Source organism: Portunus trituberculatus, chromosome 24 (assembly GCF_017591435.1).
Source record: "Portunus trituberculatus isolate SZX2019 chromosome 24, ASM1759143v1, whole genome shotgun sequence".
NCBI classification, from domain to species: domain Eukaryota; kingdom Metazoa; phylum Arthropoda; class Malacostraca; order Decapoda; family Portunidae; genus Portunus; species Portunus trituberculatus.
The window spans coordinates 8,938,950-8,957,538 of record NC_059278.1 but is presented as its reverse complement, the minus strand read 5'-3'; the positions used below and the strand labels follow the sequence as shown (position 1 = coordinate 8,957,538).

The 18,589-nt window shown below is 48.5% G+C and overlaps 1 protein-coding gene across 5 annotated transcripts in view; it reads left to right on the top strand.

The window, feature by feature from the left end:
* LOC123508085 (neuroligin-1-like) overlaps positions 1-18,589 on the top strand; it is a 45,627-nt gene that overhangs the window by 26,571 nt on the left and 467 nt on the right. For 2 of the 5 annotated variants that reach the window (XM_045261522.1, XM_045261523.1), the window contains exons 3-14: positions 3,108-3,942; positions 4,035-4,184; positions 5,544-5,741; positions 5,895-6,532; positions 7,406-7,563; positions 8,691-8,785; positions 9,269-9,605; positions 10,223-10,403; positions 10,516-10,655; positions 13,610-13,708; positions 14,124-14,230; positions 16,543-18,589. The exon at positions 16,543-18,589 is cut by the window's right edge and continues 467 nt beyond it. In XM_045261522.1, the coding sequence (XP_045117457.1) occupies positions 3,537-3,942; positions 4,035-4,184; positions 5,544-5,741; positions 5,895-6,532; positions 7,406-7,563; positions 8,691-8,785; positions 9,269-9,605; positions 10,223-10,403; positions 10,516-10,655; positions 13,610-13,708; positions 14,124-14,230; positions 16,543-16,781 (2,748 nt within the window). In that variant the 5' untranslated portion in view covers positions 3,108-3,536 and the 3' untranslated portion in view covers positions 16,782-18,589. Of the gene's footprint in view, positions 1-3,107; positions 3,943-4,034; positions 4,185-5,543; positions 5,742-5,894; positions 6,533-7,405; positions 7,564-8,690; positions 8,786-9,268; positions 9,606-10,222; positions 10,404-10,515; positions 10,656-13,609; positions 13,709-14,123; positions 14,262-16,542 lie in introns of all 5 variants that reach the window. The other 3 variants (XM_045261524.1, XM_045261526.1, XM_045261525.1) reach the window with 3 other exon arrangements.

Sequence of the window (18,589 nt, the reverse complement as noted above, 5' to 3'; positions counted from 1 at the left end):
TGTCCATGCGTAGGTTCGAATCCCACCACGTATCGCCTTGATACTTTGCCGTTTGTTGAGTGGTTTAAAGTTACTTACATGTCACCAAGATATCCAGGTTCTAGGTGGTTACACCAAAGATGTGCCTGGGTGGTGATATGGCCCTAAATGGTACCAATATAAATAAAATTGCCTGCGCCACTAATGGGTGGAAGCTTAACAGAGCTTCCAAGTACTCTTCAAGTTATCTACAGGCGCTATAGGCCAGGACATAAAAAAAAGTAGTAGTAGTAGTAGGTGTTGTTTTTGTTTTTGTTGTTGTTGTTGTTGTTGTTGCATCATTAGTTACCGCCATGATATTTCTGATAAAAATAGGACTCAACACAGGAGGCAGGAAATATGGGAGTAAAAAGAATTGACGATGCCAAGTTAGGAAGGGAACAGTAAAGGAAAAGTTACATAAAAGGAAGAAAATGAAAAGTGAAAATAGTCGCAGAGATGCGTAACAAAGGGACAGATGGGAAGGGAAGGGAAGGGAAGGGAAGGGAAGGGAGCTGGAGGAGGCACCAGCAAAACTTTTGACAGAAGCTCCTGGGATGATTGGAGACGTCCAAGCGATTCAGCGTTTTTAGTGCTTTGCAAGAGACAAAGTATGAGTCCACGGGTGACTAGGGAACGAGTCCTCTCTGGTAACCTTTGTCCGAAATAGAAGGAGTACGGGAGTGCAGTGGGGGATAGAGGCAGCACGAGGTAAGAGGAGACAAAACTGATCTCAAGAAAAGAAAGGAAAGTAGCTTCGAGTAATTTCCTGCCATTCTAAAAGCCTCAGATGCTTCTAGACACTTCGGAAACTTTGAAACTTTAAATGGTACGTGGCCGAGTAAAGGTGAGGAGGTATGGGAGCGAAGGGAGAGTTAAAGAAAATATAATGTCCTTTTACATACCCTGAATAATTTAACTGTTTTCTTTAAAGATCGTAGCAAGAAAGAAGAATGAGGAAAGCATGGCTGGGATAGAGATTTAAATAAAATATATCTTCATACATATGAAAAAATAAAATACAACTCCTTCATTGATAAAAAAAAAAAAGGCACCAGTATTAAAAACAAATGTAATATCTCTTTAAAAACCTTAAAAACATCACACTGTTCATCAAAATCACTGAATATTAAAGTAAATTATTTCATCCAAGGCTTTATGATGTTTATATTAGCTTGTTTGGATGTTGTGGTTTTCCTGTTTTTCCTCTCTTCCTGCTCCACTGCCTCTCGCTGCTGTAAAATGGAACTCTTTTATTGGATTCTATGCTAATCGTCTGACCTTTACATTCCCATTCCCGTTAGTGGCAAGAATTTTTTTTTACGGCGTCCTGAGTCGGCCAAATAGTGAAGCTTATTATGTGTACTGACGATACCTACTGTATGTGAATGTACCTTTATGTATTCCTATTCTTAAAGTGATATCTTCATTGAAGTGACATTAATTTTTCTGTCCAAATTTCCACGCATCATTGATTGGCGTTTTTGTTTTGTTTCCGTTACTTTTCTTGCACTTTCCTGTTGTTGTTAATGGTGGTAGACGTCATGGGGGTGGTAAAGGTGGTGTTTAGAAGAGTGGAAGAGAAGGGAAAGGAAAGGAAAGGATGGAAACGGAATGGATGGAAAGCGAAGGGAAGGGAATGGGACGGGAAGGGTGTCAGTGTGAATAGAAGAGAGGCTGGGGAAGCTGGTGGTGGTGGTGGTGGTGGTGGTGGCGGACGTGGTGGTGGTGGTGGCGGACGTGGTGGTGGTGGACGTGGTGGTGGTGGACGTGGTGGTGGTGTTGGTGGTGCTGATGGTGGTGGTAGTGATGGAGCTAGAGGGATTCAAGAAAAGACCACGTTGCCGTTTTTAATACCAAAGATCACGGTGTTGGCCTCATGGGGTGGGGAGAGGAGAACGAAGAAGAAAAATTCTTATCATATTGATACGTACACCAGTCTATACTACTACCACAACCACACTACTACTACTACTACTACTACTACTACTACTACTACTACTACTACTACTACTACTACTACTACTACTACTGCTACCAGTAATACCACTACTGCTACCACTACTACCACCACCACCACTGCTACCACTACCACCACCACACCACCACACCACCACTGCTGCTGCTGCTGCTGCTGCCACCACACCACCACAACAACTACCACCACTGCTAATAATAATAATAATACAACTGCTGCTGATGCTGCCACCACCACCACCACCACTGCTGCACACCACCACACCACTGCTGCCACCACCTGCACCACCACCACTGCCACCACCACAACCACACCACCACCAACACCACTACCACCACCACCACCACTACACCTGCACCACCACTACCACTACCACCACCACAACCAATGCCACTGCACCACTACCACCACTACCACCACTACTACTACTACTACTACACTACTGCACTACTACCATTACCACTGCTATTACTGCCACTATTATTAGTACCACTACTGCTACTACTGCTACTACTGCTGCTGCTGCTGCTGCTGCTGCTGCTGCTGCTACTACTACTACTACTGCTAATAATAATAATATCACCGCTACTGCTAGCACTACTACTACTACTACTACTACTACTACTACTACTACTATTACTACTGCTACTACTACCAGTACTTCTACAACAGCAACTACTACAATTACTACTACTACTACTACTACTACTACAGGTACACTTGTCAGGTAACACGCGTAGGTAAGACATCAGTTCCATTCCCCTTGCCCAAGTCTCAGTCAGCGCAAGGCAGCCTGTCGTCCCGCAGTTCTCGCCTCTCGTAATAATTATCACCATGGCAGCAATTTCCCGTGACAAACGTTTTATCTTCTGTTACTACTAATTTCTCTGTTTCGTAGCCATTAGCACAGATTGCGTATTTCTCCATTTTATATGTAATTGTGAGGAAACTGCAGAGGGCCTGAAGGTTAATGTGTGTGTGTGTGTGTGTGTGTGTGTGTGTGTGTGTGTGTGTGTGTGTGTGTGTGTGTGTGTGTGTGTGTGTGTGTGTGTGTGTGTAGGTGTGAGCTTGTCTTCTCCTATTTAATGTGTTTCCTTCTTCCTCCCTTCAGGCAGATGCTAAAGGGCCCCGAACCTGCCAGGTGTGACATGAAGGAGTAATTACACTGCAGCATCGGCCTTAGTGAGCTAATGGCGTCGTGAACCCCAAGACGAGAGCCGGTGCGTGTGGCAAGACATACAGGACAGTGACTGCAAGCGGCTAGTAACGTCACGAGATAGGTCACGTCAGGTCTCCGAGGCCTCCACCATGAGCCGCCCCGTACCACACCACTAAGATGTCCCTGCACCCGTACCATGGCGCGTCTCAAAGTGACGCTCCAGTGAGAGCCACGCAGTCCCCCGCCTTCCACGCATATCCCGCCACTGACGCCACACACACCTGAGCTTCTGCCTCACCTATTACCTCCAGCTGCCCGCCGCGCCTACATGACGGAGGGCTGAGGGCAGGAGGGAGGTGGGGGCGAAGGCGTGATGGTGGCATGACCCCGTGGGCGTGGGCGTGGCTGGTGGTGTTGGCCGCCACATGGCCGGGCCCGCAGGCTACCGCTGCCCCAAAGACCCGCCTGGTCACCACAAAGTACGGCCAGGTGCAGGGGCTCATCAGGCACCTGGGCCACCTTCTAGGTGACGTGGAGGTATTCATGGGTGTCCCGTATGCCAGTCCTCCAGTGGAGGAGGGGCGTTTCACCCCAACCAATACCCCAACGCCCTGGGAAGGAGTGTTGGATGCCACTTCCCCGCCGCCAGTGTGTCCGCAGCTGCTGCCAGACCCTGACGAGGCCAATATGCCGCGCGCCAGAGCAGACTTCATCAGGAATGTGTCGGCAGCACTAGCCAACCAGAGCGAGGATTGCCTCACTGTCAACATCTACAGCCCCATTATGGGTGAGTCTCCGGAGCCCCTTGTCATCAAGAGTATGAATGCGTTATATCCATGTAGTGCCTCCACGCGACATGCCTCGTCTCCCCGTCCACAGTGATTCCCGGCTCCGAGGTGTATCCTGTGATGGTATATGTGCACGGGGAGAGCTTCAGCTGGGGCGCCGGCTCGCTCTTCGACGGGTCTGTCCTCGCCGCCTACGGGAGGGTGGTAGTCATCACCCTCAACTACCGCCTCGGCCCGCTTGGTGAGTCTTTTCTACTGTAACGTACGCACATACTCTTACACACACACACACACACACACACACACACACACACACACACACACACACACACACACACACACACACACACACACACTGACAAGTAAAATATTTTAGATGATGCTGTCTGCTCGTTTTTCCTTTGATTTTTATTTAATCTTGCCCTCATATAAAGCACACGAGGCCTCGAGGAAGAAATAACCTCGCAGGGAAAGTAATGAGTTGACCCTCACTACACCAGAGGGCAGGGAGGGATGGAAGGGGAAAGAGGAAGGGGGATAGGAAAGGAGGAAAGGGAGTTGGCAGGGGAGGGAAAGGGAAGAGCTTGGAAGGTCACTCCGGTCGTTAGCAGGTCAATAAAGTGAAGGTGATGGATGAGCTTCTGCATTACACTGAATAAGATACCTCGTGCAGCTCTTTATTCTCTTTCATTGAGAGAGAGAGAGAGAGAGAGAGAGAGAGAGAGAGAGAGAGAGAGAGAGAGAGAGAGAGAGAGAGAGAGAGAGAGAGAGAGAGAGAGAGAGAGAGAGAGAGAGAGAGAGAGAGAGAGAGAGAGAGAGAGAGAGAGAGAGAGAGAGAGAGAGAGAGAGAGAGAGAGAGAGTTGAACAGACATCGATGGATAACGACACACGCGCGCGCGCACACACACACACACACACACACACACACACACACACACACACACACACACACACACACACACACACACACACACACACACAAAGGACTTTTTATCAAGCTTTGCTAGCGACACACACACAATCAATAGGTTCAGATGCAATTGCAGATACGAACGAACAAAGACACTAAGAAAAAATACCCGTTTCTTCTCAATAAAGAGTACATAAAATAATCCAAAAATATACATTGTTTTTTTATAACATCCCTGCTAAACATGACACCATGGTACTTAAGTCTGGCTAGAACTCTACGAAAGTATAGTGATCCTCGACATTACCTGCACCTCAGACTCGTCAGCCCAGGGAAAGACCAAGCGAGTATTGCATAATTTCGTAGCCAAAACACATCAGTGGCGAGCCTTCATCCATCACCTGTCACCGTAACTCACTCGGCGGTGATGGATGTTGGTGTCAAATCAACTTCAAAAGCATGATTTTTTTTTAAAACATCAGTGTCCGCTGATCCCCTTCTGCTTCCTTCCTTCTGCTCTCACCATTACTGCGTCCCTGGCGTGCACAGAGGACATAACGACTTCTATGGACGGATCCCAGCAGCAACAGGCGCAGTTCAGAGGCTGACGTAGGTTGGGGTGAGGATCTAGGGGTTAGTGTGTCCTGGGACAATATTCCAGCGATTGGGACAAAGGTGTTTCGCTGCAGGGTTCCTCAACACTTACGGCGGAGGTGGCGGCGGCGTAGTGAGTAACTTCGCCCTGATGGACCAGATCACTGCCCTCAACTGGGTAGCAGAGAACATTAAGCAATTCAACGGTGATCCGACGAAAGTGACGCTTTTCGGGCGAGACACTGGTGCCGCTTGTATCTCTTACCTCATGGAGAGTCCCATCGTACCCCAAGGTGAGTTGCAGCAAAGCTGCATCGGCACCGAGACAACGTTATTATAAACATGTCTTGAAAGCTATTGATCTCTGCATATTTTCTAGTCTCAGGTCGATAAATCAACAATCGTGTTACATGAACCCTGACGAGCGAATGACCTTATCTTTGCAGGATTGTTTCACCGCGTGGTGATGGTATCAGGGTGGTCGGGCTGTCCCTGGTCGAGGGTAGCGGCGCCGCTCAGCGTCACTCTCCGCCTGGCCATGGCCGCCGGATGTCCGGTTCCAGACGATCCTAACGCCGCCCATCCAAGAACGGTGTCGTGCCTCCGGGACGCTCCCCTCCAGGAGCTGATGGCTGCAGCACGGCAGGTAGAGTCTCCAGCCTTTATGCCGGCGTGGGGTCCTAGCGAGGATGGCGTAGTGGTGGCGGGAGCGAGGAGGGGGGCGTCACTACTCCGCCAACATGTGCAGGTTATGTTGGGGTTCACGCCTTGGGAGGCTTGGTCCTGGCTGAGTGAAGGCTTGATTAGCAAAGGCGTGGATGACAGAACATTCGAGCGTGTGGCGAGGACGTGGGTGAGGAATACCCGCCGCCATCACTTGAGGGAGGTACTGGCCGCCACACTGCAGGAGTACACGGACTGGACGGCGATCAAACCCGGGCCTGAGGTCCGCAGGAACCTCCTCCTGCACCTGCTGGGAGACGCAGGGGTGGTGGCTCCCTTGCACCAGGCAGCCGATGCCCTAGCGCACCACACCAAAGTCTTCGTCTTTATATGTGACCTTGAAAATCGACTCTCTAGCCAGGTGAGTTTCTATCAGAATTCCTTTGCCTAGAAAACCTGCATCTTCCCTGCCCCTACCTCCCCTATTCCCTCCCCCCCCTCTCTCTCTCTCTCTCTCTCTCTCTCTCTCTCTCTCTCTCTCTCTCTCTCTCTCTCTCTCTCTCTCTCTCTCTCTCACACACACACACACACACACACACACACACACACATACGCCCGGTAGCTCAGTGGTTAGAGCGCTGGCTTCACAAGCCAGAGGACCGGGGTTCGATTCCCCGGCCGGGTGGAGATATTTGGGTGTCTCCTTTCACGTGTAGCCTCTGTTCACCTAGCAGTGAGTAGGTACGGGATGTAAATCGAGTTGTGACCTTGTTGTCCCGGTGTGTGGTGTGTGCCTGGTCTCAGGCCTATCCGAAGATCGGAAATAATGAGCTCTGAGCTCGTTCCGTAGGGTGACGTCTGGCTGTCTCGTCAGAGACTGCAGCAGATCAAACAATGAACACACACACTACACGCCCGGTAGCTCAGTGGTTAGAGCGCTGGCTTCACAAGCCAGAGGACCGGGGTTCGATTCCCCGGCCGGGTAGAGATATTTGGGTGTGTCTCCTTTCACGTGTAGCCCCTGTTCACCTAGCAGTGAGTAGGTACGGGATGTAAATCGAGGAGTTGTGACCTTATTGTCCCGGTGTGTGGTGTGTGCCTGGTCTTAGGCCTATCCGAAGATCGGAAACAATGAGCCGTAGGGTAACGTCTGGCTGTCTCGTCAGAGACTGCAGCAGATCAAACAGTGAAACACACACACACACACACACACTTCTATAGATTCTATTAGTTTGTAAGAAGAAATAGGTCTTATTTATAAACTACAGAATAATTGTTTTGCTTCTCTCCGCAGCTTCAGGCGCCGGGGTGGGAGCTCGGGCTGATCTGGGGCACCGGACTCAGTGACGTCACCTCATCTCCGGGGGCACCCTCCCCTCCCATCCGGCCCCCGGCATTGACACAGCTTTCAGAAGACGTCATCACTCTTCTCACTAACTTTGCCAAGTCGGGGTGAGTGACACTGCTGCTCTGTCTCAGCCACAACTCAGCCTCAGCCAACACGGAGGCCTGACAGGTCAATTGTGGTGCAGGATGAGTTTGCCGAGGGTGGAGTGCTGTTATAATGCTCACCTAACTCGGTGCTACAATCTGAACATGAAACTGACAGCCTTCTAAGATTAAACTTCACGGTTATTATGTTTGATCACTCGCATTAAGGCAATTACGCGTAGCATGATGGAGGCTTAATTAAGGTAATTCGTGCATTCGGTACAAACCATCGTTAGAGATTGCAGGTATATAGAATTTCTCCTTCCCTTTCCCTTGGTGTAATATCAACATCCCTAGAGAATAATAATGCCAGCTACACACCTTGACGTGAGCGTAAAGAGAAGTACGGAGACATGAATATTATATAGGGGGCTTTTAAACATTCATATCATTAGGTTAACTGAAAAAAAAAAAACCGACAGTTACTACAGGGATTACTTGGCCATAGAAGTGAGGTAGTGGTCATGAAAGTGCACCTTTAAGTAACCATAAACATCCATCACCGCATCACAGTCGGGGCTAAGAATAACTACATAAAGCAGGAAACTCCTCACAATAACCTTAACCTTGACATAGCGGCGCACGTTATTTTACCTGCAGCGGCAAGTTGTGAGGATGACTGACTCAGAGCGGGACTAGAACGACGCTTTTAGACCCAAGATAAGACTGGTGGTCAGGTGAACCGTCGACGAGTGTAATGTGCCATGACTCTGCAGGAAAGGCTCTTGAGCACTCCAAAACGGCTGTGTCCGTCTCAGTAATTACCAGTTGGGGGGCAGACAGATGGGCGGAAAGAGGGTGTTTCTCCAAAGTCCTGGGTGTGGCGAGTCGGGCTAAACCACCGCCGTGCAGGGAAGGCACGATGGAGGCTCCGAAGGCACGGATGATGACCCATTTCTGAAATTCATCGGTGCAGCAGCAGCCATGACTTGCGGGGCGGTAAAGGGTAGGAGAGGAAGGAAGGATCGGACTAGTGGAAAGGTGGAGGGTGGAGGGGGAGTTACTGGTAGTCACAGCATCCGCCTCCTCCATCTCCTTGGGAAGCCGGGCGGTGAACATCAACTAACCTGCAGCGTATCTTTCCCCAGAGACCCAAACCTGCCCAGAGAATCCCCCTCGCCTGGGTTTGCCGCCGTCGCCTGGCCGCGCTACAGACCAGATACCAGAGAGTACCTCAAAATAGGTGAGTGTTGCACGGGAGTCATAAATTCAAGTTATGTCAGATTATATATTTCTCAAGGGGTGCAGGTTTCTCTGTCAACAGGAAGACATTAAGTGTTGAGCGTGTGAGCGAGAAACAATGGAAAGCCTCGCAAGGGTCCGAGAAGGTCAAACAAGACGGGCGCCACCAATTAGCAGTGTCAGTATTTAGGTGTATCGGTGGCCCCTTTGGTGACGCACCCACTGTTTGCTCTAGAACAAGTCTGTCGTGGGGTTAATTAGCGGCGCCTCCTGCTGTGTGTAGAGGTCCTTTCCTGCACTATTTGTCTTGCGGAATCCATCTTGTGAGCGACACACGCAGACAGTAATGATGAAATAGGATTACTTATGCTGGGTTGTTGTGAAATAAATCACACTAATTAGTAAGCACGAGGGTGGTATCGATTTCCTTCCACTCAGCACAACGCTGATTACGAACACCTGGTGTTTTCTCACCGCCCGGCAGGTGTGCCGCCCACAGTTGGTTCTCAGTACCGCGCCCACCAGCTGGCACTCTGGACGTGGCTGGTGCCGGAGCTGGAGGCGGCGGGCAAGTCCTACCCTCCTGATTCTAAGTCTTGGGAGATAAGCACCGACCCTCATCTTTTCTACGGCGTCGTCAAGCCGCCAGATCCCTGGTACTTCCTGCAGCCGAACACCACCACCACCACCATCGCCGCCGCCGCCGCTGCTGCCGCTGCCGCCCATGAAACGACCACCCCGACCCTGGCGGTGACTCCCTCCCCACAACCCACCACCCCGCGGGTCACCACCACCCTCGCACTCTCACCTACCATTGCCAGGTGAAAGCAAAACACGCACCAACATATAATATTAAATAGCAAGAACTGTCGAGATATCAGTGAGGTGTGTGTGTGTGTGTGTGTGTGTGTGTGTGTGTGTGTGTGTGTGTGTGTGTGTGTGTGTGTGTGTGTGTGTGTGTGTAATTCACCTCGGTCGCCTGCTGGTCACCCAGCCAGTCTTCCCCATTGCGGAGCGAGCTCAGAGCTCATAGACCGATCTTTGGGTAGGACTGAGACTAAGCGTGTGTGTGTTTCACTGTTTGATCTGCTGCAGTCTCTGACGAGACAGCCAGACCTTACCCTACGGAACGAGCTCAGAGCTAATTATTTCCGATCTTCGAATAGGCCTGAAACCAGGCACACACCACACACCGGGACAACAAGGTCACAACTCCTCGATTTACATCCCGTACCTACTCACTGCTAGGTGAACAGGGGCTACACGTGAAAGGAGACACACCCAAATATCTCCACCCGGCCGGGGAATCGAACCCCGGTCCTCTGGCTTGTGAAGCCAGCGCTCTTACCACTGAGCTACTGTGTGTGTGTGTGTGTGTGTGTGTGGCGCCGCTAACGCAAGTTACACAAAGCAACACTGTCTCCCCCTGTCCTAGCAGCAGCGCCCCCAAAATGACGCTCCCCGACGCTAGCGAGTACGTACGGTACTCCACGGCGCTGATGGTGACGGTGGGCCTGGGTGTCTCCCTCCTGCTGCTGAACGGCCTTATCTTCCTGCTGCTGTTCTGGCGGCGGCCCTCGCAGCACCCGACCTGTCAGGGGCACCACCTCCACGCTCAGGTAATGCATCGATTATTATGAGTCTCTGAGGTAAGTCTTAAGAATACAGATACATTTTCATCACGCAAGCATGACGCTGACGCTTTGCTTCCCTTGGTGTATGGCGCAATAGGAGGGCGCTGATGTCCCGCGTGTGGGCTCCGTCATGAGTCTGGGAGGGCTGGGCGGCACCTACGGCGGCCCGCCAGACTGTGTGAAGGCATCCTACGAGAAGCTTCACTTGACTTCTGACGAGCTGCAGCACCTCACCAGGCAAGTACCGAGTGCCAGCACCGGCTGCCCCTCTAAACCATTCACCCCGCACTCACCCCTCGCCCCTCCGTTAGTCCGGTGCTGCATCGCCCACCATCAAAAGGATGAACACTTCCACAGAGGCTTATTTTTGTCGCTTAATTCGGACTGTACCGACCAATGTTTTTTTTTTTTTTTCTGGCTTTCAAAGAGTTTAGCGGCAGCCAAACATCACGCTTACCCACCATGAAATTGCAAATCTTCACGAGAGAGAAAAATAGGTTTCGATTAACGCTCAAGAATAAAACTAATCATGAGATAAATAGAACCACGCAGGAAGAAAACAAGATGAAGCGTAATATAACAAAACCTTCCGTGTTGCTTTTACATTATCATTAGACCCAAATGCACCTGAACCTTCAACATAAGGGACACTAAAGACGAGGGAATGAAACGCCCGGTGAACCAAGACTCGGTGCAGTGTGTTCGTGACTCGAGCACTCAAGGCCGCAATAGTGAGGCGGAACAGAGGGACGGGCGAGCAAACTTCACTCATGCAATCCAAAAAGTCCATCAGCACGGCAGTTATTGAGTTCCGGAGCATAGCAAGTTTCCAAAGCTGGTACATTTCATCCATTGGTGTGTTATGTCCTTTGGTCCTTTGTACGAACACACAATAGATCACAGTTTTCTATTTTGCTCTTTTTCTTTATTTCTTTCCTTTTGTCTCGTTCCTTCACTAGCTTAGAACTGTAGTGTCCAGTACAGTTTTATATTTGCATATAATTCGGATCTGACTTTATCTTATGCTCAGAATAAGAGATATATCCTTTGTCGGTCGTCGCCAGAGATATCTTAGCCTGTTATGTGGTTAAGTTCCCGTTATCACGTCACCATCAGTTTTATTACCCTCCACCACCAGCCAAGATAGACACAGTCCAGTCACGTTCACTATCAGTCGCCATTCCTCAGCATCACCGTCTCACCATCACTCGGTGCTACGTCGTAAAACTCAGTCTTGCACTTTTTCTAATCAGGCCTCTGTGTTTTTAATAACAAGGAACGTCGTGTATCACTCACCGCCCTCACCATCCATTCATCCAACCTCCCATCCCCCCACTATGGTCGTTCACAAATACTCACCATCAGCACAAGGATGCGCACACGCACGCACGCACGCATGAGCTCAATGCCAAACACACACACACACACACACACACACACACACACACACACACACACACACACACACACACACCGCGTAGTGTAGTGGTTAGCACGCTCGACTCACAATCGAGAGGGCCGGGTTCGAGTCCCGGGGCGGCGATGCAAATGGGCAGCCTCTTAATGTGTCGCCCCTGTTCACCTAGCAGTAAATAGGTACGGGATGTAACTCGAGGGGTTGTGGCCTCGCTTTCCCGGTGTGTGGAGTGTGTTGTGGTCTCAGTCCTACCCGAAGATCGGTCTATGAGCTCTGAGCTCGCTCCGTAATGGGGATGACTGGCTGGGTGACCAGCAGACGACCGAGGTAAATTACACTCAAACACACACACACACACACACACACACACACACACACACACACACACACACACACACACACACATAATATTTATATAGACATCTCACGCCTGTCTGACTCATACAAACACGCACAAAACATTTTTTAAATTGAATTCACAAAACAAATAATAGTTTTCATTTCAAAAGGTGTGGATGTTACTCATGTCTCCAACAGGACGTTGACCTATGGGGACATGCCCTCCTTGAAATAAAAAAAAAGTGGTTGCTCTTTCCTTAAATTTCCATCAACACAATATTAGTGATGCATTATTGCGTCCCCCAAGATGACAGACGCCGGCTGTACAATACATTAGAGCATCTCGGCTAATTGCTCCAAGACACACACACACACACACACACACACACACACACACACACACACACACACACACAATAGTGTAGTGGTTAGCACGCTCGACTCACAATCGAGAGGGCCGGGTTCGAGTCCCGGTAAGCGGCGAGGCAAATGGGCAAGCCTCTTAATATGTAGCCCCTGTTCACCTAGCAGTAAATAGGTACGGGATGTAACTCGAGGGGTTGTGGCCTCGCTTTCCCGGTGTGTGTTGTGTGTGATGTGGTCTCAGTTCTACCCGAAGATCGGTCTATGAGCTCTGAGCTCGCTCCGTAATGGAGAAGACTGGCTGGGTGACCAGCAGATGACTGAGGTGAATTACACACACACACACACACACACACACACACACACACACACACACACGCCATGTAGAATTTGAAATTATGTACATTGTTTTCAAGGATCAATGGGAAAAATGTGAGTGCAATTTTAAAATAGACTTGGTTTCTGCCATAATGATTCGCAGGAGAGGCCTCTTTACGGTTCGCCCAGTTCTCTGAACCTCGTAAAAATGTATCGTCATTCTAACATTCAAAGAACCATGAGATACGATCCACGACGTAACAGTGAAACATTTTTTTTGTGTACAGCCACAATGAGTCGTGGATATTTAACGGCGAGAGAAAAGAAACAAAACAAACACCAACAGCTAGCTTTTTCGACTATTTGTAAAAATCATCACTTCTCCATGTAGCGAGGAAATATTTTTTTTCCTTCATAATATTTCAGTCAACTTTCCCTCTGAAGAAGAAACCAACCGGCTGGTGGAAGCAATTAGACCAACACTGAGAACTGAGACTTGGGACTTAAAATCAACACGAGGAGCGCTCTCTCTTTCACCAAAAAGTCTTTCTGACAACATGAAGTGACAAAAATTTTCTCACACATCCACGCAAAACTTCACGACACACTTCGCAGACACAAAATCTTACATCTCCGGAAATTATTTAACACTGAAGAGCAGTAACAAGACACGAGACACTTTTCTATTATATCAATTTTCTTGAGAGCAGTTATTAAGTCTCCACGTCTGACCCAGCTCCTCGTCCTCCTCCAGCAGGTCTCCTTCGAGCACCCTAAAGAGACCCAAGTCCCCAGGAGCCCTCAAGTCACAAGGCTCCTTCAGGAGTCCCACGGGCGTCGCCACTATCAGTAGGTAAGGTGGTCTTAAGTCTTGTCGTGTTTTTTACTACCTATCAAACGCTTTCCTTCCTCCTTTTCCTCTTCCTGTTCCTCTTCTCGCTCCTCCGTCATTCTGTATCGTATCTTCCAGCCGCACAAGAATATTCCCTCTCGAATTCTCTTTATTCTCCCCACACACGCCCACACTGCAGCCATCACTCCTCTCGCAAAATCAAAACACTACCATTCCTCGTCTATCGTTGGCACTACAGACGCCTTTTACATCTAAATTACACTTCCGTACACATTCCATAAAAGTGGAACAGGACAAAACTTCCTTTCCCCAGACCAAAAAAAAAAAAAAAAAGAAAAGAAAAACCTGGACACTCCCACACCAGCACATCGATCTTTCCATCCTGACTTCATGACCTTTTCTCTCCCCTCTTCAGGTCTCCTAGGGGCGCCAGCCGGGAGACTTCCTTTACCATAGAGCCGCCCACGCTACTGAGGGAGGGCGGTGACTCAAGGACGCGCACCCAATCCGTGGCAACGATTGGTGAGACGCACGCCACTCTTTAAAAAGAATAGTTAGGTTCTATTGATATTATTCTTACCGCTCTTATTCCCTCCTCTCTCTTTGACCCCTTCTAGTGTGTGGCGCGAGGGAGGGGTAGAAGCACGTCATTGGGAAGGTCACTCGGGGTTATAGTTTGACCTTTCTCCCGTTCAAGACACGTGACCTGACCTTGTTTTGTGTCATGCTATCTCTCCTTTGGCAGTGTTTGTTTATTTTTGTGTATGTGTGTGTGTGTGTGTGTGTGTGTGTGTGTGTGTGTGTGTGTGTGTGTGTGTGTGTGTGTGTGTGTGTGTGTTTGTGTGTGTGTGTGAGCAAGCGTGCGGCCTGCATCATGAATAATTTTTTGTCGTATTTTTTTTTTTTTCCTGAGTGTTAATTGTGCATTCAATTTTTGTCGGTTCTTTATCATGCACGAACAGATATGAAATTGACTTTTTATACACTGGTGACATTTTTTATATGTTTAGTGCAATATGTACATTACTGTTATGTTGTTATAGAGCTTGAAATAGGAAGCTACTCAGATGTCATAGATCACTGCTGACTAATTCCTTCCTTAAACCGCAATAAGTAAGACACAAAAAGATATCACTGTAAGATGGAAAAAAAAAAGAGAAGAAAATAGAGAAAAGAAGACCCCTAGTCCTCTTGCTGCGTTCTTTTTCTAAGCAATTACATCACATGATCACTAATTAATTACAAGGAGGTTGGCTTCTCTTTGATGTTTTAAAAGCGGCCATGAGGGCAACCACTGGGACCAAAAGCCAATAATGACAGCAAGACCCAACTTGGCCCAGCAACTTCCCGCCGCGAAAGTGAAAAGAAGTGAAAGCAAAGGGACACTGATTTCTTGTTTCACTCTCCGCGCTCAATACCTGTCACCGTAACCCTAAGGACCCGCTGCGGCTGATCGGAAACCAAGTGACTGTGAAGGACTGAGTGGAAGGGGAGAGGCTGACACGGAATGGCAGAAAGATTGAGGCGTAAGACTAATTATGGAACGAAAAAAAAAAACACGCCAGGAGGTTAAGAATTTTCTCCTGCTACTCCCCCAACTCTATGGTGTGAGGGACTGACTAACTGCCTGATTGGTCTCTTGAGAGTGATGGAGTGGTGAGGTGTGACGACTAACTAGTAGTGAATGCAGAGATGAATGATAAATATAGTAGTGAATTGTATGTTATGCTTAGAGAAACGATCTTCAGTATTTATTCGATGATTATAGCGACGAATGATACGGTGAGCTTGAGAGGTCGTTGTTTGTTTGTGATGATGACCGTGGTAACTGAATGCTGTGCTGACAAGTTGACATAAGGTTTTGATAGTCTCTTGCGTGATAACAGTGATGACTAGAAAATGACCACCTTTCACTTGACTTAACTACTATTACGTAACCACTCAGTCCAATGAAAAATACAGTCCTTCAGTATCCTTAATTAATGGCAAGAGATGGGAATGGTGAGTATGTTAAGAAGATGAGTAAAGAAAGTTCTCTTTCCATATGCAGTGGTGAGAGGCGGTGATTGTGGTGAAGGCAGGGATGTCAGAACCATGAGACGTGTCTGCTTGGTGCATGCATGGATTACTTACGCCATGTATATCCCGTTTTTTTTTTTTTTTTATAGCTGTTTGCTTCCAGGACGGTACACTGTTTCCAGGAGAACGTGGAAGGAGTGTGTGTTTAGCATGAATGTTTAGACTTGATGGCTGGCAGTTTATGTTTATGTTAATGTAAGAAGATTATATGTTTAGTAATTGGCGTCACGCTACAGGATTACAAATATTCTTTAAAGCCCAGAATCTGGAACACGTAATTAGGAACGTGTGCTTAACTTTAATTTTATGAAGGACTGTGAGGAGCGGAGGTGAAAGGGACAGGCGAGAAGGAAAGGTGAGGGGAGCAGGTGAATAGGGTGGATGAAGGGTGAGAACCATTTCTGCATTGATTAAATTTTAGGCGTCATATTAATAGCTCATGCTTCAATAACCAACAATAGTTTGCATATATCTATTGGGCATTGCAGTGTAGTATTAGTACTTAGTAAGAGTAGTGTACAAGATCAAATTAGGACATGCCTACTTAGTTGAGAGTCGCACACGAATAAAATCAAAATGCAGTGTGTGCGCGGGGCGAGACGAGCCGCACACAGCTTCCCACCAGATAATTTAGGGGCGACTCCTGCATCCCACGCCTAATGTGTGAGGAACGAGGTCTGGGAGCAGCCAAGCAGGGGAGGAGGGCGGCACCATGGGGACATAACTCTGCTTCATCCTCACACTCTCCTCCACAGACCAGCAGACCCAGGAGGAGGCGCAGAGGGCATGGACGGTGGTGAGGGATCTTCCGCCGGGGGAAGTGTGCGCGGTAGAGAGTGTGTGTGGCGGGCAGGGCGGGGGCGGCGATGGTAGGCCTAACGGGTGGGCGGCCTTCGTTGGGGACGTGCCCGAGCCGCCGCCGCCGCCCAGGACCTCCACCCTCAGGAAGGAGAAAAAAGTCACCATCCTCGAACAGGCCGTCCAGAGGTTATGATAATGCCCCGCCCCGCCCTACCCCAACCCGCCACGACTCCCGCCCCCAGCCCCACCCCGCTCCCCACCACACTCCACAACTCTCCGCCACGCCACCGCCACTCCAGCACCACCTCTCGCGTCCTAATTCCCTCACTTACTGCCATCCACTCCACCTCAACTTTCGTCCTCCTCTCCCGGCCTCTCTACGTTCATTTTCTCCGTCTTCATTCCTCACTTCCCAGCATTACTCTTTATTTTCTTACTCTCCGTTAATCTCGCACTTTCTGTCCTTTCAACTTTTAGGTCTCTCTTTTTTCCTCTATCTTTTAGTCGGTAAGTCATTACGTTTATCTCTTTCTCCCGTTTTCTTCTTTTCTTCTCTTCCCGACTTGATAATTAAGGGAATAAACGACATTTTCTTTTGGATTTCTTCAGTATGTTACAATTCCTTCACTCACTAACAACGAAAAGTTTTAACCCAAATACCTTCAGTCTGGTGTTGGTGAAGGGAAAGCTTCTTAAATCAGATTATTCAATTTATTTCATCCTAACTCACTAATTTCTAACGTGTATATGCATTGAACTTTTTTCACATCCATATATCTTTTACCCCTATGACACGTTTTATCTTCCCATTTCTTCTACTGCTGAAGTCTTGTTTTTCTTGATCTTTTTTTTGTCTCATTCCTTCTCTTTCACCCTCACCCTCACCCTCACCCTCACCCACACCGCCCTGCCGCCTCACTCGCCACCCTAACTCACTCCCTCACCCTTCACCCTCACCCCACACTCATCCGAGACCGTAAAATACCACAATCCACCGCCTTCTTCCTCAACGTTCTACTTCTCTTTCCTCTTCCTGCCTCTCCATCCTCCTCTTCCTCTTCCTCTTCGTCCCTCGTCACCACGAACTCTTCTGACCTCGGCCGAGACTCTCTCTTTGTCCTCTCGCTGACAAGCATTAAAATGGTCAAAAAGAAAACTCAAGGATAAACTTCAACATTCGCCCACCTCACGAAAAGGGAAAAACTCATTACGTTGCCACGGCTGAATAAGATCTTTCCTTCTCTCTTTTATCATCATCAGTGTGATGAGGTGAGTGTGGGTGATGGTGAATAAGGAATGACAGTGAATACAGAGCGTTAGTGTCTTACAGGGATCTGCGTAAGGCCGAAGTATATCTGTGTATGTGCGATCTCATCCATGTCAATCGGACTCTCTATATATAAACAAGACACTGCTGAATGTTTACCTGACTGATATATATACATATATGGATTTCGTAAATATTTTTTGAGCCTGTATTTCTGTGTGCGAGATTATATGTCTCATAAGTCCTCCCTAACACCCTTCTCCCCTCACTGACTCCCTCTGATGCCCGTCTCCCCCTTACCCAAGATAACTATGGTAACCTCCCTTACCTTACTCTTCTGACTTTTGACTGAAGTAAATGTCATAAGGTCACTCGGTTACAAAGAGTTCAGTTGAAAGCCAAGTTTGCACGATGAGCCGAAGATAAAATTATGTGAAGAATAGACAAGAAAAGCACAGAAAACCGGATGGGAGAAAGAAAAAAAGTGAGCTGGAAAAACTTGTGAAAAAGCGTGAAGGCAGCTTTATCAGGCGTAAAGATAGAGACGCGGAGGATGTGTGACGTGAGACTGAAGTGAAGGTGGCGGATGCGAGAGGCAGGCCAGTGACCAGGCGAGGTGAAGGTGCTGTCGAATACTCACGCTGCACTTCAAGAAACCCGAGATAAATGAAGGAAGGAAGGAAGGAAGAAAGAAAGAAAGAAAGAAAACTGTCTGGCTAAGTAACAAAAATTCT